Source organism: Drosophila teissieri, chromosome 2R (genome assembly GCF_016746235.2).
Source record: "Drosophila teissieri strain GT53w chromosome 2R, Prin_Dtei_1.1, whole genome shotgun sequence".
In the NCBI taxonomy this organism is placed as follows: Eukaryota; Metazoa; Arthropoda; class Insecta; order Diptera; family Drosophilidae; genus Drosophila; species Drosophila teissieri.
This window is the reverse complement of record NC_053030.1, coordinates 8,940,756-8,957,597: the sequence shown is the minus strand read 5'-3', so window position 1 is coordinate 8,957,597 and position 16,842 is coordinate 8,940,756. Positions and strand designations below refer to the sequence as shown.

Genomic DNA, 16,842 nt, shown 5'->3' with positions numbered 1-16,842 from the left:
TGCCAGTACTGAGTGTATAGCTTAGTTATGGACTATTTGCTCACAGAGAATATGTATTGTTCATTTGAGTATTTGCTTTGTACAAATCCGATCTAGCGTCGAACAATACCGATATATCCCCCACATTATTTTAAATCTATGCCTCAACCGCAGAACTAAACACGTACGTAACTCTTTCGGACACCGCGCACTCCCACAGGATGGATTGCTTCGCTACTCTATATATTCGCTATATTAACCAAGATCCCACAACGACTACCCAAATTTGAGTTTAGTTCTGCCTTATATACACCGGATATCAAACAAACGTATATCACTGTGCTAGTGACAATACCCACAATCGAAAGGGTGGTCCCTACTTTCAAAGTATACACTCTCTACAATTGCGAGCTACACGCATAAATCATCTTGGGCAACGATTTTAATTGAACTTTTGTATTAGGCTTAAGCAAATCCGCCAAGATATGGAATTGGTGCTTTACGGAGATAATAATACAATGGCCTCTAAGGATATTTGGATTGTAAATACAAATAACGAAACGAACAGTGAATGCTTTTAGAGATTTTTACATACATATTTAGAATTATTTATCCATTATAGCGCATTTTAATGCAAACATTAGAGCTGTGGCTTTTACATCTAATACTAAAATTGACCTGTAGTTCAAACAGCGCACATCAGGCATAATTTTTGAAACTATAAACATATAAATATATATTTGTTAAGCTAAATCGAGTTTATATTTGATATGAAAATACAAACACTATGTAAATATATTACATCACTACTATATATTACATGCATATATTTATCTAGGATTGTAACTGCTGTACCAATTTAAGTTTATATAAATATCTGTATTCTTTCCATTTTTAAGTTCTGTTGTTCACTCAGCTATTCGTAGTTCAGTGAACCCTCTAATAATGTTATCGGAAAGCTTTAAATTTATTCTTAATAAAAGACAAGGCGCGTACATCTATCAAACAAACTATTCGTCGATTTAAATAACAAGGAAATAGGTGGTATGCTTGGATTCAAACCATCTCCTCTTCGGAACCGCTGTCACTCTCCTCCTCATCGCTAAACTGCGACTGCCCATTTTCGTCGTCCTTCGACCTGATTAACAGCATTTCCTCATCACTATCTTCTTCCGTCGCATTGGTTTTGCCATCATTTTCCTGCTCCGACTTGTCAGCTCTATCCAGAAGTACTTTCAGCGTGTACTTGTTGTAGTCGCAGCTGAAAATATGAACCCCTTGGTGAGACTTCTGTGCACAACTAAAACAATTACACTCACATTTTGTTAAGCATTTCGTATTTACGCGAAAGAACCTCGTGCAGTGCCAGCAATCCCGTGTGCTGAAAGACTCCATCTTGGTTTCCGTGTTTGGTCAGCAGACAGCAACTCCATTGCAGATAGAACTCTATGTGAGGCGTGGACTGGAGATGACGGGCCAATTGTTGCAACAGTCGCTGGGCAAACTCCGGCGATAGATCCGCACAAACCAGTTCGACTGAAAAAGCGAAAAAGCGAAAGGAGCAAGGACTCAATATGCATGCAATGCAGACACGTGCTGGCAAAGCTGTTTATGGCAAGCCATTTGCATGTACTATTATAGTTCGTATGCAAGCGGTATTGGAAGGGGTTATTAACCAAGGTAAGAGTTGGGGCGAGGACCTTGAAACTGTTTATTAACACAGCAAAAGTGCAAATTTGCACATTCGATCGGAGAACGAAGTCAGGGCAAGTGGCGACCGCCCCTACGGCGGAGTGTGTCGCCGCTATTTTTAGTCGCGGCAGCGATGAAGGTTGCCAAAACTGACAAGGACTGGCCCCTGAATGCAGCAGGCGATTTAGCATAGTACTCACTGTCCTTATACGGCACTCGCTCCAGCACTAGGGCAATCAAATTGGGCTCGTTTAGCTTGAGGGACATGACCAACGCCTTGGTGTAATTCTGCTGCTTGAGGGACTCGTGGACCGCTTTCGGTGTAACTTCCAAGGAGAGATCGAAGGGATCGAAGACAACACCTGAACAGTAAAAATGGTAGATTAAATATTTCAATTACTATTATGTTATACTATTATGTTATTGTTATAGCCTACCCTTATCTAAGGCGTATATGCAGAGTCCTTCAGTTCCAGCAGCCGCAAATGCCTGTCCCGTGGGTGAGAACTTTACGGAGAACACCCTAACCTCTTGCTGGAATCGCCTGGAGGACATGTCTCCCCGTTGAACCCCCGGCAGTCTGATAGCCACCCTGCCACCCTCCAGCTCTTCGCGGTTTTCCACCAGAGCCATGTTGCCGAATTCACTTAAATGTTTCCGACTGATAAAGTCCTGGGAACGAAGTAAAAAGTGTGAGCAAGGATATTAGTCTACGATTTCTTTGAGTACTTACATTAAGTCCATCTAAGCTGTGGTTTTGTGTGATTTCAAATTTCTTCAGAAGTATAGCCTCCCTAACATGGTAAATACATATGTTCGCAGACTTGCCAGCAGCCAGTATGCACTCTCCATCCGCTGAGTACTCAATGGTGGAAAAATAACTAGGAGGAGAGTCAGTTAATACATAACACTTATTCTAGATTTGAGGTCATCTCACTTTGCCTGAGCGTTCTTTCCCGCTGTTATTATATCGGTTTCCAGGCGTCCTGCGCTCAGATCATTGCGACCCTCTATAGCACTAACCTGGCTTGCAGATTTGATGTCGAAAATGGTTATATTACCACTGAGAGTGGCCACGGCAATCTGCAAGAGTTAGAATGCAATATTTACCACTGTAATGTCGAACTAATGACTCCAACACATACCTCTTCACCACTAGGACTGAAAGTAACATTTGTAACATCTGAAACAGCATCAATAGTTTCGTGCTCGCTGTTGCTCTCCAAGCAGTTCCATATCTTGACGGTTTTGTCCCAAGAACCAGACACCAAAGTAGATGAGGTAGCAACTGGAGAGAATGCTATGGAAACCACGGGTCCCTCATGGCCGCTGATGATCTCCAGCAGTTTCCCTGTTTTGACTGACCACAGGAAGATGTCGAAAACGTCCTGCCCACCAGCCACAACTAACTCGCCGGAGTAATCCACAGCCACACAGGAAAACTGAGCAGGATTTGGTGAGGTAAAAGTCCTGAAGTTTCGATATCTGAAATAAAGAAAAGCGTTTAGGTTTACCACACGGTTAAGACCTTTAAAAAACCCACCTGTTGATATCAAAAGCACGCACTGTGCCGTCTAGGGAACTGCTAACCAGGAACTTCTTGTTCCTGCTGAACTGTATGCCAGTTACTCCACTTGTGTGCTCGCTGAAAGTAACAAAACAGAAACTGCTCTGCGTGTTCCAAAGCTTCACCTTGGAGTCCTCTCCGCCAGTGGCGATGAACTGACCATCCGAGGAGTAAGCAATGCAGGTCATTTCGCTGCTGTGTCCCTGCTGCTTCATTATGTACTGCTCGCTTTGCCACTCCCAAACCAGAAGTTGGCCAATCTCCCGGGAAGCCAATGCCACCCAGTCACCTGTGCAGTTGAAGAGGGCCGCTGAAATGGGATAGTCGGAGATGCTCAGCGAATGAATCATGTTCACGTCAGGCAATTCGTAGAGGTAGAAAGCTCCGGAACTGAAGGCTACCACCAAAACCTTGGTACGAGTGTTGTAGTTTGCCGCGGTAAGTTGCACATCCCGCTGCTCTTTGCGCGGCTCGTCGGCCAAATAATGACGAGTTATTTTCTTGTAAAAGAAGGGATGACCCTGCGTCTCCTCCTCATTTTTTATATGGTTGACATCTTCAGCTTCTTTGGATGATTCCTCCTTTAACGCATCCTTTTCCACTACGTTTTCAACGTCATCTTCTGACTCATTGTCAGATACTGCCTTCTTTTCCTTCTTCCTTTGAGGGGGAGCAAACTTTGGCCTTTCAGCATCCTCTAAATCCGAGGGCGCCAGGCTGCATTCCCACAAGCAGAGCTGACCATTGCGGCTTATGGTGTTCAAGTGCAAGCTGTTCGCCTCGAAGAAACAAGCCACAATGGCATCTGTGTGGCCACTTAGGTTATAGGTACGGAAATTCTTTGTATAGTTGATAGCGACGATTTTGGTGGAGCTGTCCCGACAGCCGATGGCCAAAAGCCGAGAGTCCGAAGACCAGTCCAGCCAAGTGACATCGTCGTATCCACCAAGGAATTTTCGGCGCAGGACGAAAGGATTGTACTCCCCGGTGATCTCACCGGGCGCACAGAATATTAGCACTACGTTCTGGACAGCAACGGCAAAGAACGCCCCATTTGGACTGAAGCGGATGCACTGAACGCCCATTTGGAACTTGTGACGATGTATCACCGTACAGGACACCATGCTGATGAGCTGCGCCTCCCCTTTTTCATTAACTGCGATCAGCAGACTTCCATCTGGAGAAAGAGCCAAGTTCGTGTAGTTATACCGCGATTCCAATGACAAGGTGCGCGATTTGTTGCTGCAAACGAATTTAATATATCAATAAAATCCTTGGATTTTAAAGGGTAACTCACTTTTTCAAATCGTAGACCGTTATCCTATTGCCAACCGGACTGATAACCGAATTGCCATCCGGTGTGAAGACCAAGTTTCCATTGCGATATATTGTGCCCAACAGGTTGGAAAACTGTGAAATCAAACATTAGCAATCTGTAGTGATAACATTTGGCACAAATTACTTTGTAGGAAAACTTCATTTTGTAGCGGGTTTTTAGCAAAAACCACGAGCTAAAATATAAACAAAATCTCCCGCACGTGTTGAGGTAAACAGCACATGAAGTTGGAAATGCACTAACGCGTTTTTAGATCCCACTGCGGTATATACCACAACGGTGACGAACATCAAACAGAGCGAAAATTAAGAAACGTCTTTTCAAGAATTTTAAAACAAAAACAAATAAATGATTATTAAAATAAAACATTGCCCCAACTTCTTGTTGATTTTATAGCTATTAAATTTTACATTTACATCAGCTCTCATACTTGTTTTTTACTGTACTGCGCTGCAAAACAGATGTTTTCACTGGTGCTGCCAACGCGGCTCAAAACCTCGAATGCAGACCGAAAAAACAAAGCAACGCATTTTCACAATTTCTAAAAAGTAAACAAGTTTTAATAACAAACAAACGATGGAGACCACAAAAACGGCTGCGGAAAAGTTGGCGGAGCGCAAGGCGCGTCTGTTGGACCTGCACAAGAAGCGCCAGGAGGCGCGTACGGACAACCACCAGGAAGTAGTGGCAGAGGACGCCCGCAAGAAGCTCCCCAAGAACTGGGAGGCTCGCAAGCGACAGGCGGAATGGATCCTAGCGGACGACAAGGCGCGATCGGAGGCGCAGGCAGCTGGCAAGGATTACGAACGTCTAAAGCTTTTGGAAGTCTCCGCGGTCGATGCGGATCGCATTGAGAAAAAGAAGAAGCGTAAAGACAACCCAGATCTTGGTTTCTCCACATACGAAGCCCAAACAGCCAGGCAGTACAACAGATTGGTCAAGAGTATGCCTGTCCGCGATATGGAAAAGTACGAGCGCCAGAAAGAGGAGCTCGGCGACGCATTTTACGGTGGTGCACACACCTCTTTGCATTCGAGGACGAAGGACACCCCAGGTGCTATTAACAAAATGGTTACAGACCTGGAGCAGCAGATAGAGCGTCGCAAGAAGTACTCTCGCAGGAGGATCTACAATGACGATGCGGATGTGGACTTCATCAATGAGAGGAACTCCAAGTTCAACAAGAAGCTGGACCGATTCTACAGCGAGCATACAGCCGAGATCAAACAAAATCTGGAGCGTGGAACAGCTATTTAAGTTTAGTATTTTATTATTTCTTAACCTTAAGATCAGAATCCGAAAAGTACCTAATGAACTTTGTGTACGTATAATTTTTGCTTATCAATAATACACGCTTTACATAAAATTCGCCTATAATATAACACACTTTTTTACACAACCGTCTAATAGTTGAGTAAATATCGAAGTTAAAAGGTGTAAAATTACTTATAAAGCGAGTTGGCAGCTCCGATTCCAAGAGCAAAATACTTATTTTAAAACCTATCGGAAAAATGCAGCAGTTTAGTGCGCGGGAGAAGTATTTGGTGTCCAATACCTTGAATTGCTGGCCCGTAATGCTGCAGGGTCATTCCGTGCTGATCGATCTGCACAACGAGACCTCCGTGGCCGGGATCATCGATGTGGCGGATGGACACATGACCTGCGAACTCACCCATGCAGTTTTCTTCGATCGCAACGGCGGTCAGCACCCCTTTGATCACTTCATGGTGCGGAATCGCATGATCCGACAGATCCACATACCTTCCCACTTGGATGCCGAGCAGGAACTGCGGAGCGCCATGGAACGGGGAGTCCTGCGAAGAAAGCGAGTGGAAACCAAGGGTGGAAAGCGGACTTTCAAGCAAAAACGAGCGGAAGTGCGCCACAAGGAAACATTGCAAATGATCTCCCAGCAACAAAAGAATAAGCAGGAGACCTAAACTAAACCTCTTATTTTTACCAAAAAAAACCGAAATTTCTACTATTAAATCTATGCAACAGAGAATTACCGTAAAACAAACAAGAGATCCTTTCATTACAAGTATAATTCGTATTGGATGAAGCACACAACATAGTCTCTAGCACGTTTATTTATTCCAAGAAATTCAAACGTATACAAACTGAATATCTTATATTCCCTTAATCCAAACTCTACTTAGCGACCTGCTGCTTTTGCTGCTCCTGGTACTTGTAGTGCAGCTCCATGCAATCGGTGTTGGAGATGTTGACCCAGCCGTCTTCCTTAATGTGATACACGCGAATGATACCGCCGGAGTAGGCATCCCTGAAGGTGGCATGGTAGATGGCGCGACGTCCCAGCTCCTGGGCCTCCTCGTCCTCCAGGTCCCAATGATAGCCGGAGTCCAGGACTCCGTAGGCGTACAGTGACCCACTGCCCACGGAGAAAAGATTGCCTGGCGTTCGAGATCCCTCGGAGTCCACATAGTACAGGCCAGGACCACGCTTATCGTAACCGGCCAGCATCATGCCCATGCTCAGACCCATTCCCTTGTATTCGTGGGCTATGTTCGCCATTATCTTGCTGGCGGCGGCCACCGAGATGCGCTCCTTGTTTCGCAGCTCGTGCAGGCGGCATTCCTTCGAAAGGACTCTGTCCCAATAAACACAATCGGCAGCACCACCGGCCAAAGTGCCCAGCATGAACTGATTGATCTCCACGATCTTTTTCATCGACTGGGAGCCAATGTACGATCCACCCGTGGCACGGGAATCGACTGCCAGGAGGACGCCACCCTTAAACTTGAAGCCCAACGTTGTGGTGCCGTGATCGAAGTTGATTTTGATGCCGGTCTTGTCGGCATTGGCCTGGATCTGATTGAGGTTGTGAAGGGGCTAAGAAGATTTTTAACTGTTAAGTAGATTCTCTAAGAAAATCAGTTAACTACATACATTCTCGAATGGCGGTGCAGCCAGTGTGTAGGGATTGGCCAGATTGCAAGTAAGCGCGTTTTGCTCTTCCTCCATGTCCGCCGATGACCAGGCCGTGGGCTTCATGTACGGAGCATTTAATATCTTGCAGATTTCAGCCAAAGCCATTTTTAAAGCTCCTTAAAAACAATTGAAAACGTTGAATGCGAAATGCCGATGACAAACAAAATTCGTTGCCTACTTGAAGAGTGACCGTACTTGGTTGGGCACAATAAGTCAGACTATCGGCTTCACCGATAGCTGTTGAAGATACGGCAACCCTTATCGAAACCTGTTGCCAATTTTGCCTGTGATTGGCTTTCTTTTAGTCTCTTTTTAGGCCTGGCTTGAAGCCAAATTAACTCTGGGCGTTCCACTAATCGTTGGCCAAATATTGCAAAGTCGGGCACTGAAAAATAGTCGAATTGAAACATGTGTAAATACGTGAGAGTGGCGCATTGCAATGAGTAAATTACGGTCCGTAGACGGGATTTTAAATTAGTGAAAAGTAAGTTGGGAATAAAGAAAACCAAGGCGTACTTTAAACCTGGTTTTCAGGCCTAGAAATGTAATGTAAGCATAAAGGAAACCATACATGTTTTATCAATTTGCAATGAAGAAAGATCATTAAACTACACTCAAAGACTGTTTTTGAAATTACGAGATCTTCATTTGAACATTTTTGGTAACTCCCACATTTATTTGTAATGGCAATTACTACGTGGTACGCCATTACGTGAGGCACACACACATGCGCATACACGTCTAGAAAATATGGGATCGAAGATCATATTCATTTGATCCTAGGTCAAGTAAGCTCTTTTGTCGTCAGCAATGTTATATCAAAGCATAAAATACTTTACACAATTTTTGGCTTTTCAAATAGTTCTAACGGCTATTACACTAAATAACATGAGATGCATTTAAATGTAAATATTATCATTGTTTCTGATTTTCCTTGTTTTTAAGATCAAACGTGGTTCAAATTCAAGGACACAATGAAACAATTATTCGCTATGTAAGGAAGAAGTCTAGTCTTGATTTTTTCTGATTTTGAAGTGCAAAAACGGTTACTTACAAAATTTAGATTGCAAAGTAAATGAATAAGGTGATGATTTTACGAATTTGATTAACTTCAAATCCTTTCACAGACAATGCAGCATGGATCCTCCCGCATCCCGAAACAGGAAGCTCTCCCGAACGCGATCTCCGGGGTAAGTTAAGGCACTTGCCAGTACCAACCAAGCTTACACTGATGTAACCCCTATTCCGATTTTAGCCCGACTCCAGCAACTGGACTTCGCTGCACGAGGCGGTGGCCGCTGGCGATGATCGTCGGGTTGAGGGTCTCCTGTTCAGCAATGCCGATCGATTGGCCAGGGAATCCGTGCAGGGGAACACCCCGCTCCACGAGGCCGCCAGTCGCGGGTTCAGTCGCTGCGTGAAATTGATCTGCGCCCCCCCCACACCACCCGCTTCCTCGGGGGTGGGAAAACCAGCCAAGGGGCTGAAGGACAAAGACAAGGATAAGAACAAGGGCAGGGTGAAGGTGGCGCACCAGACCATCGAAGCCCTACACAATAGCGCCCTGGGAATTGCCAACAACGAAGGGTTGTCCGCCCTGCACTTGGCCGCTCAAAATGGTCACAATCAGAGCTCCAGGGAACTACTCTTGGCCGGCGCCGATCCCGATGTCCAGAATAATGTAAGTGGGGGTGATATCCATTATAAGCTTGTTTAAACAATCTGTTATTTCAGTATGGAGACACTCCGCTGCACACCGCCTGCAGATATGGACATGCAGGAGTCTCTCGAATCCTGCTCTCCGCCCTTTGCGATCCGAATAAGACGAATCTGAACGGTGACACCGCTTTGCACATCACCTGTGCCATGGGTCGGAGAAAGCTCACAAGGATTCTTCTGGAGGCAGATGCTCGGCTGGGCATTAAAAACGCACAAGGCGACTGTCCCATGCACATAGCGATCAGGAAGAACTACCGAGAAATCATCGAGATCCTGAACACGCCGAAGAAGATACGGAATCGCAAGGAGAAACCCAAGGAGGGCGGCAGCAGGTCGGACAAGGACAGAGATCGAGAAAGGGATGTGGTTGACAAGGGTATCAACTGGTCACCCTATGGCTGCCATTACTTTCCCGATCCGCGCGCCTTTCCCTCACCAAAACTGGAGACACTGCCTAAGGAGCCACTTAAGTCGGGGGAGCAATATTTCCTGGACTTGGCAGGACATATTCACAAGGGTCCGGTCAGCGTGGGCAACACATGCTATTGCGGTCCCTTCTTCCGACATATTGAAAACAAACTGAATTGCAATAGAAAGAGTTTAAAGAAGTACGTTCACAAAACCAAGGAACGTTTGGGTCACAAAGTTCAGGCATTGGCAATCAAAACGAACGATCAGATTGAACAGCTCACAAGAACGATGATCGAGGACAGACTGAGATGCGAGAGCAAGAGGCAGCACCTCAGTGAGTTCCTGAGAAGAGGTGAACCTATGCGGTCCACCTTCGATCAGCAGAACAAAAACACAAGGATCGAAAGAACAATGTCCAGATGCCGCAGTCTAGAGCTCTTGGAAAACAATCATGAAGGTGGTAGGCTCACCAACTCACGGAGTGTGGATGTCCTCGAAGATCAGGCAGTGGAAGCTATAGTACACCGATCAGCGGAGGTCCAGCTGGATAGTGACAGCGATGAAGATTCCAATGAAGCTGCAGAAGAGGAAGATGCAGAAGAGGAGGATAAGGACCAGGTGGAAGGGGCGGCGGAACCAGAGGCGCAACTGGAGCACTCGAAGTTAGATGAACTCAAGCTAGATTTCCTGAAAGTATCCGAAAGACTGGGAGTCCTTTTAGAGAAAACCACACTGATCATGGAAAGGGACAGCGAACAGGAGGACAAGCACCAGCTTTCTTCCTTATCGCCACCCTATAATCCCCATCCTAGAGCAGAGTCCGCCCAGCTACGGGACGACAAAGAGAGTGTTAATAGTCCCAATTTCGACGAGTATGCCAACGTAATGCGGCGTTATCCGAACTCCAGTGGGACCTCAAATCCCTCCCAGAACTCCAATAGCTGGGACTGGGAGGCATCCCCCACAGGCAGTAATCCTCAGCCAGATTACAATAAGTACTACCAGCGTATTGGGAGAGGAGAGAACATGCTGAACTCCGTGATAAAGGCGCTCCGGAAAGATGCCTCTTTCGCGGATCTGGGCAAAGAGGAGACGGCTGTCAATGAAACTGCCGAGGGAATGGGAGGCGACAAGCTGCTGTACAAGGAGCAGGCAAGCGAGGCGGCAGGTATCTCCAATCTGATGAAACGGCAGCCGCTGTGTTTAGAAGACAATTATCCCGTCATGTCGAATTTATTTTACTCCAACCCCATCATGGAGTACGCCGAGGAAACAGAAGTGAGGCAAAATGGCAATGAAAATATGAGTAAGGTGGAGATTCGGAACAGTGAAATCAAGTGCCTAAAGAAGCCGAATGCTGGGCAGGTAAGGGATATGGTGGCCCAACTCCAAAACACCATTGACTCCAATCGCCAGGACTTCCAGACGGCACATGTGATCGCGGCACGATCACACTCCCGCTTGAACAATAACTTCCACCACATAGAGGGCACCTCTTCGAACCCTTCGCCCACCTATAGTATTCCCCACCGGACTGCCAGCCAGTTTGGACTGCCCGAGAGACACATACCCAAAGATGCCTACTTCCACGAACTGCCCCACCGTCCACCGATCCCACAAACCCCGCAGAGAAGGATGCATTCCGGCTACGTACCAAATGCGAGTCTCTATCGCAGTGAAGATCTATACGTGGGAAGGATACCACAACCAAATGCTCCTCCGAGACAAGGGGACTACGTGGATGCGGTAACCTACAGGCCGCTACAGTCCCCCACCTTTCAGGCCATTGTGCCGCCCCATGTTAACCATCGGCCAAGAAACTGGCCTCATCCGAATCTTCCAACCAATGAAATCGATCTGGACGAGGTGTCTGCCGTTGGCCTCTACAACAATGTCTCGAGTCTAGTTTGAGTTTGGTAATCCCTCAGAGGTGCCCATTGTACATAGCAAATCTTATATATTTATCTTAATTGTAATCAAGTTTTAAACTACAAAGAAAAGTTAACTTATTTCCAACTGATGAATCTAATCTGGGTCTAAAATATATAAATATAATACAAAGTTATACACCCAATTTGTTGTTTGTACGGGTTTGGCTTTTTAAATTCAGCGTAAGTGGTTAGAATATCTAGTTTAAAATTATGAAATATGAGATTGGATTAAATTGAGTTCTAGAAGAGTTCTACGATAGATAGAAACCGATTTAGGTTTCTTGGATCTCCCACTTTTTAACCCAAATAATATATTTTAATATTGATTCCACCCCGCTCGCTTAAAAATCAAACCCAACCGAATGTTTTCGATCAAAATATATTTTTCTTTAAAAATGTTTAATAATAGTATTTATGCATGTGTAAATATCAGAATGTCAAGTACATATATATTTATTGATAACAGATCATTTTGGTGTTTTGATAGACATGCGGCTTATGAACTCTGTATAATTGTGTAAACGAAATCAACCAGGAAATCATCTCAATAATCGAGCTCCGATGGTTGGCGGGGATTCAAAAAAACCTAATCCCCACCGCTGACAAAAGTAAACAAGTAAATTGGGCAACATTTTGATATCGTTCACCAATATGTCTGCGGTATTGTTAGTACAATTTTAGCAAGTGCCTAATGATGATTTCTCGATGTCTTCGTATTTAATTTAAAATTCTATAAATGACACTGCTGCTGAACGGCGCCTGCTACTTAAATTTATCGGCCACTTAATAATATCTTAATTCTGAATAGTAATATTACAAATACAAATTACAATAGCCAATAATTTAGTCACTTCGCATTTATGTATAAGTATGTCTCAATGTAGTTATGTTCTATGTAAGTATGTATGTATTTCGCCTAATTTAAGTCTATTCATAATAGTTGTTGCTTTCTATTTAGGGGCTTTGTTGGCTTGGAAATTGATGTGACATGAGTAACCCGGCTTTTCGCTCTGTGTAACTTAACAATGTTGGTCTTAGGACTGTTGTTGGATGTGAACTATGATCGCTTGTGTGTCGCCAAGTGACATATTTTCGGTCAGGTAACGTCTCAAAGGGGACTGTTGTCGGAGTCTTCGCGTTCTTGGATTGTGGTAATGCTTTGCTGCAAGGCATTCGGTGTCAGCCATTCTCTAAAAACCAACATAAAGTAGTTAATAGTCATAAACTTGGCTTTTGTTTCATTTAGGTGGGCTTACTTTGGCAAACATCTTTGTAGAAATGGCACACAGGAGCTGAAATGCGCTAAACGATTGACCCAGCTGGGTATTTCTTGGCCGCAAAGTATCTAGAACGAGTAATTGGCATTGCAGATATAGTCGAATTATCATTAACAACTCTATTGCTTTTAAAGCTTGCATTTCGTTTCTTCCAAACAGCAATTGTTTTTCTTATTGAATTAGATGCATTCGTAATGTCCTACTTTTAAGGTGATTCACTACAAGAAATTTTGGTTGTAACTGACCGTATCTGACAATCGGTGAATCATTTATCAGCACACCCAAAATGTTGCTTGATATCTGCAAAGGTATTGGATCCACCCAGTGGAAAGTTTCCTCGATTTATGTCTCACCTGAGTTAAAGAGCCGGAGAAGTGGTTGCAATTGTTGTTCATGAGATGATATCGGTCGCCCCGGAACTGATTGCCCAGCTCCTCGACGATTCGTCGCACCTCCTCGTACGTGAAGTCGGTGCAGCCGATTTGGATGCTCTGCCGGAACTGGAACTGATCGCCCAACTCGTCGTGATCCCGCGGTGAGATCTCAAATACCCCCGTAAACGGAAATGGATGTCCACCGTAGGCGAATTCGGTGCCAAACGCTTCTACGCCGGAGTGAAATACGCCCAGACCGATTGAGGTGGTGTACTCGTTGATCCAGTACTGCAAATGCAAGGTTACACTTATAGTTGTGCGATGAGGAATGGGAAATCGGAGTAGGCGTACCATATCGTAGACATTGAGTATAACAGGCTCGCGAGTACCCATATTGGATGGCAGGAGCTCTTCATTACCGATCTCGTCTTTTGGTACACTGAGACAGCTCGGAAACGACAGATTGCACGGCAATCCGTTGGAGAACATTGATTAAATGCGTCGTTGGTTTTGTGGGGCTCGAAGTATATGAAGTCTGCAATGGGGGGCCTTTGATTAATCTCGGTTCGCAAGCATATGCTGGTTAAAAATATGTATATATCCATCGCATGTGTACTTTAAATGAAGGCTTTAACTTCAGCAGACTGACGGTTCACACATATATGCAGCATATATGGTGTGTATATAGCCGAGAGTGCGTAAGATACATGTATCATATATGGATGCAGTTACATACATGCATACATATGTGTACATATGTACGTATGTATGTAGGTTCGTCTCGGAAGAAATGTGTCATAGTGAGCGACGACAGGCGAACTTACACCTGTTCAGGGCTGTCTCAGCATTCCATTTTCTAAAACAGAAACTTAACAAATCATAAGGGTCCAAACTATACGCTAAAGTGTTGTTTTTCAACTTCCGCTTTTTGTTTCTCGTTTACACAAAATTTTTTTGTTTATGGATTGGTTGTAGAGTTGTCACTTGTGCCAAGACAGTTTTTGCGGAACTAGTTCGGCGATTACTGCAGCTCGATAACGATAAGTATCGGTTTAACCTGAAAGCTCTGCATTTGAACACTACTAATGAAAGCTAATACCTTGAGAAATCTATGCTTTCCCACTGGAATATCTTCCTTATATACGGACATTTCGAATACGTTTATTAGAGCTGCACTTCAAGCCCCGAACCAGTTCGCAAGTGAGTCACAGCTGTTTGCTTATCAGAACTGGCCCATTCCCAAATGTTCCATTTCCATTGGCATAGTAAAACGCAGACAAAAACAATATAAAATTAAATTAAAACCACTAAAAGTGCTTTGTTGGGCTCAAAATGTGGAGTTAGGGCCGTCACACACCAGTAGCCTGGTAATTAAGGCCGAATAAGGATACACTGCCGCCAGCAGAGGGCTAATTGAGTGCCGTGACGAAAGTTCAATCGATTGTTGACCGAATTAAAAATAATCCAAACATTTGCTAAACTACAGTGCTAACCGCAAGTTTAGGCCATGCTATATAGGATCAAGCTAGTGGAAAAGACTGCAACCTGAATCCGGCAATAGGATACGGCGAATGTGGTGTGGGTGTGGCTTATAGCACACACATGTGTTGGCGTGAGCATAAATAAATGCCAAGAGGTCAAGTCTGAAGTCTGAAGGGAGTGTTCTGCTTTCCAGATCCGTGAATATTGGCTGATAGATGCTTTAAGAAGGGAATCGCCACCGGACATGCGGCTGGGCACTCAACTGACCAACAGAAAAGCAATAACTAGCAACTAGTAATTAGGGGGATACCGCGTTAACTTGCATCGACTACGTTTTAGCCATGTTTTCGGACGACACCGATGAGTTGGACACCATCGCCGATGTGATGGGACTCCGTTCACAGGCGCGTCTCAATACCTTTCGCGAGATGTGGTACCATGTGTTTCTGTGGGCCCTGTTCTCCTCCATTTTCATCCACACCTGCGCCGCCGTGGTTGCCTTCTTCACGCTCCGGAAGCACAAATTCGGACGATTCTTCTCGATCCTGATCCTGGTAATGGGATTCCTGTCGCCGGCGTCGAGCGGCATTATCAGCAGTGCGGTTATCGCCTTTGTGCATCGCGCCTCCAGTTTGCCGATGTCGCCCATATACGCCATGATTTGGGGCCTCGGACAGACCATCGTCTCTGCCTGCCTGGGATTCACCCGGATTCTGGCCACGCTGTAGAGCACGGACTGAAGTTTTTCATTGGCCATGGCCACCACTTCATTCTCCTCATCGCGCCCAATCCAATGTTCACAGAGTTCCGACTTCCGAACGGACATATTATCAATTCTTCAGGTGTGCAAACCACAATTAATTGAATTCATAGCTATGTGTATAGGAACATTGTGATTTTTAAATTATACCTTATACGATGAGAAAATAATGTAAAATATTTAGCTCTTAACTTAAAACCTAATTCTAATTGTACATATTTTAGAAAATCAATATATGAACAGATTCTAAAGCTAAGAAAGTATTTGTTTATTACTTAGTTTTAAAAGTCTTATAGTTTAGTTTCCTAGATCAGAGTGTTGGGGTCCTTGGCAGTATACAATGTATACAGTTTGTTGCTGAGAACATTTCCAATACGTCGTTCGGTGTGAAGGGGTTGAGGTCCATTGCAGCGCTTGATCTTTAAATCGGCGAGACTTTGGACCGCCTGTGGATCACTGGAAAATTGATCAATCAGTTTCTTGGGACAAGGATACTGGGCTATAATGGACTCGGCCACTTCTAGGGTGACCAGAGGCAGTCGATTCAGATGCTGCTGCCAGAGACGTCCGTATCCATTGCCCTGATCCACTCGGACGCACTGCTTCTTGTCGTTGGCCAGATACTTCTTGAAGCCTCCCAATGTTTCGCTGCGTTGTTTCTTGTAAGGGGCTTCGGCTATTGCTTTTGTATAGCGTTGCAGCAGGGCCACTAGTTCCTGGCTTTCCGGCTTATTGAGCTGCTCCACGTGCAGCTCCTGGAGCAACTGCATTTCAATCAGAGCGTCCTGGCTGGCCGAGTTGCCATGCTTGCTATGACGGAGCGTTGGTAGGACAATAGTGTACTGGCAGTCCGGAAATGAAGCCTGCAATCGGGGTCCCAGACAAACAAGACTTTCATCCTTCACTGCCTTTTGGAAGCTGCTTTCGGGTAGCCATTGGACCACTTGGTTTTCCGGTGTCCAAGCTTCATCCAGGCCAGTGGGACTGTTGCCCACAGCAATCGTCTGCTGGCCCACATTCCGTTCCCACAGGATGCAGTGGCTCACGGGCAAGCTCCTTATTTCGTACTTCAAATCCGTCGCATTCAATTGTTGCAGAGTCTCCTGGCCAACGGGAATGGCCAGAAATCCGGCATCTATGACCAGTCGCACGTATTTCATGCATTCTCCGGGCTTGATTCGCTTTTGTTGTTCCCGTAACGCCTGTTTGTGCAGTTTGTCCACTTTATTTGACATTGTGACAAATGTCCGCCAAATATTGTAAATAAATATATTTTGAGATGGAAGTGAATCGATAACAATCGGATTTTAGCCGGGACTTATTCCACGGTTTGCAGCATGGCTAGTCGATTCATATGGATTA

At 44.9% G+C, this 16,842-nt stretch overlaps 8 protein-coding genes across 9 annotated transcripts; 4 read left to right on the top strand and 4 right to left on the bottom strand.

Annotated features, from left to right (window-relative positions):
* Nucleotides 1–1,024: 1,024 nt before the first annotated feature.
* On the bottom strand, nucleotides 1,025–4,800 carry LOC122612168 (periodic tryptophan protein 2 homolog). The gene is made up of 10 exons (XM_043785601.1): nucleotides 4,701–4,800; nucleotides 4,536–4,648; nucleotides 3,215–4,480; nucleotides 2,817–3,156; nucleotides 2,609–2,754; nucleotides 2,405–2,552; nucleotides 2,109–2,343; nucleotides 1,872–2,033; nucleotides 1,299–1,515; nucleotides 1,025–1,240 (listed from the first exon to the last, which is right to left on the bottom strand). The coding sequence occupies exons 1-10, from the start codon at nucleotides 4,716–4,718 to the stop codon at nucleotides 1,036–1,038; spliced, it is 2,850 nt and encodes a 949-aa protein (XP_043641536.1). The 5' UTR covers nucleotides 4,719–4,800; the 3' UTR covers nucleotides 1,025–1,035.
* Nucleotides 4,801–5,046: 246 nt separating this feature from the next.
* On the top strand, nucleotides 5,047–5,970 carry LOC122613558 (pre-mRNA-splicing factor Syf2). The gene has a single exon (XM_043787779.1). The coding sequence runs from the start codon at nucleotides 5,151–5,153 to the stop codon at nucleotides 5,829–5,831; it is 681 nt and encodes a 226-aa protein (XP_043643714.1). The 5' UTR covers nucleotides 5,047–5,150; the 3' UTR covers nucleotides 5,832–5,970.
* LOC122613559 lies at nucleotides 5,965–6,534 on the top strand. Its single transcript, XM_043787780.1, has one exon. The coding sequence runs from the start codon at nucleotides 6,086–6,088 to the stop codon at nucleotides 6,512–6,514; it is 429 nt and encodes a 142-aa protein (XP_043643715.1). The 5' UTR covers nucleotides 5,965–6,085; the 3' UTR covers nucleotides 6,515–6,534.
* A 112-nt stretch (nucleotides 6,535–6,646) lies between these two features.
* LOC122612284 (proteasome subunit beta type-5) lies at nucleotides 6,647–7,721 on the bottom strand. The gene is made up of 2 exons (XM_043785782.1): nucleotides 7,485–7,721; nucleotides 6,647–7,427 (listed from the first exon to the last, which is right to left on the bottom strand). Exons 1-2 carry the CDS (start codon nucleotides 7,629–7,631, stop codon nucleotides 6,726–6,728), a joined length of 849 nt encoding a protein of 282 aa, XP_043641717.1. The 5' UTR covers nucleotides 7,632–7,721; the 3' UTR covers nucleotides 6,647–6,725.
* Nucleotides 7,722–7,825: 104 nt separating this feature from the next.
* On the top strand, nucleotides 7,826–11,721 carry LOC122612283. Of its 2 annotated transcripts, none has more exons than XM_043785780.1 (4): nucleotides 7,826–8,010; nucleotides 8,654–8,716; nucleotides 8,782–9,207; nucleotides 9,261–11,721. In XM_043785780.1, the coding sequence occupies exons 2-4, from the start codon at nucleotides 8,657–8,659 to the stop codon at nucleotides 11,565–11,567; spliced, it is 2,793 nt and encodes a 930-aa protein (XP_043641715.1). In that variant the 5' UTR covers nucleotides 7,826–8,010; nucleotides 8,654–8,656; the 3' UTR covers nucleotides 11,568–11,721. The 2 variants fall into 2 exon arrangements, with proteins under 2 accessions (XP_043641715.1, XP_043641716.1); XM_043785781.1 differs by lacking the exon at nucleotides 7,826–8,010 and adding an exon at nucleotides 8,472–8,597.
* Nucleotides 11,722–11,950: 229 nt separating this feature from the next.
* On the bottom strand, nucleotides 11,951–14,233 carry LOC122612472 (deubiquitinase DESI2). The gene is made up of 5 exons (XM_043786125.1): nucleotides 14,063–14,233; nucleotides 13,590–13,773; nucleotides 13,218–13,526; nucleotides 12,844–12,932; nucleotides 11,951–12,777 (listed from the first exon to the last, which is right to left on the bottom strand). The coding sequence occupies exons 2-5, from the start codon at nucleotides 13,725–13,727 to the stop codon at nucleotides 12,696–12,698; spliced, it is 618 nt and encodes a 205-aa protein (XP_043642060.1). The 5' UTR covers nucleotides 13,728–13,773; nucleotides 14,063–14,233; the 3' UTR covers nucleotides 11,951–12,695.
* Nucleotides 14,234–14,455: 222 nt separating this feature from the next.
* LOC122612473 (transmembrane protein 170A) lies at nucleotides 14,456–15,650 on the top strand. Its single transcript, XM_043786127.1, has 2 exons — nucleotides 14,456–14,850; nucleotides 14,914–15,650. The coding sequence occupies exon 2, from the start codon at nucleotides 15,062–15,064 to the stop codon at nucleotides 15,446–15,448; it is 387 nt and encodes a 128-aa protein (XP_043642062.1). The 5' UTR covers nucleotides 14,456–14,850; nucleotides 14,914–15,061; the 3' UTR covers nucleotides 15,449–15,650.
* A 132-nt stretch (nucleotides 15,651–15,782) lies between these two features.
* Nucleotides 15,783–16,744, bottom strand: LOC122612471 (crossover junction endonuclease EME1). The gene has a single exon (XM_043786124.1). It carries the CDS (start codon nucleotides 16,713–16,715, stop codon nucleotides 15,786–15,788), a length of 930 nt encoding a protein of 309 aa, XP_043642059.1. The 5' UTR covers nucleotides 16,716–16,744; the 3' UTR covers nucleotides 15,783–15,785.
* Between the last annotated feature and the right edge of the window lie 98 nt (nucleotides 16,745–16,842).

Excerpts from the sequence above, each read along its gene's own strand:
- LOC122612473 (XM_043786127.1), top strand. The coding sequence starts at position 15,062 with ATGTTTTCGGACGACACCGATGAGTTGGACACCATCGCCGATGTGATG.
- LOC122613558 (XM_043787779.1), top strand. The coding sequence starts at position 5,151 with ATGGAGACCACAAAAACGGCTGCGGAAAAGTTGGCGGAGCGCAAGGCG.
- LOC122612284 (XM_043785782.1), bottom strand. The coding sequence starts at position 7,631 with ATGGCTTTGGCTGAAATCTGCAAGATATTAAATGCTCCGTACATGAAG. Across the intron at positions 7,428-7,484 it reads CTGCACCGCCATTCGAGAAT|CCCCTTCACAACCTCAATCA; the intron begins GTATGTAGTTAA and ends AAATCTTCTTAG.
- LOC122612168 (XM_043785601.1), bottom strand. Across the intron at positions 2,034-2,108 it reads CATATACGCCTTAGATAAGG|GTGTTGTCTTCGATCCCTTC; the intron begins GTAGGCTATAAC and ends TTTACTGTTCAG. Across the intron at positions 1,241-1,298 it reads TACGAAATGCTTAACAAAAT|CTGCGACTACAACAAGTACA; the intron begins GTGAGTGTAATT and ends TCATATTTTCAG.
- LOC122613559 (XM_043787780.1), top strand. The coding sequence starts at position 6,086 with ATGCAGCAGTTTAGTGCGCGGGAGAAGTATTTGGTGTCCAATACCTTG.
- LOC122612471 (XM_043786124.1), bottom strand. The coding sequence starts at position 16,715 with ATGTCAAATAAAGTGGACAAACTGCACAAACAGGCGTTACGGGAACAA.
- LOC122612472 (XM_043786125.1), bottom strand. The coding sequence starts at position 13,727 with ATGTTCTCCAACGGATTGCCGTGCAATCTGTCGTTTCCGAGCTGTCTC. Across the intron at positions 13,527-13,589 it reads TACTCAATGTCTACGATATG|TACTGGATCAACGAGTACAC; the intron begins GTACGCCTACTC and ends TTGCATTTGCAG. Across the intron at positions 12,933-13,217 it reads TCTCCGGCTCTTTAACTCAG|ATACTTTGCGGCCAAGAAAT; the intron begins GTGAGACATAAA and ends TACTCGTTCTAG.
- LOC122612283 (XM_043785780.1), top strand. The coding sequence starts at position 8,657 with ATGCAGCATGGATCCTCCCGCATCCCGAAACAGGAAGCTCTCCCGAAC. Across the intron at positions 8,717-8,781 it reads TCCCGAACGCGATCTCCGGG|CCCGACTCCAGCAACTGGAC; the intron begins GTAAGTTAAGGC and ends TTCCGATTTTAG. Across the intron at positions 9,208-9,260 it reads ATCCCGATGTCCAGAATAAT|TATGGAGACACTCCGCTGCA; the intron begins GTAAGTGGGGGT and ends CTGTTATTTCAG.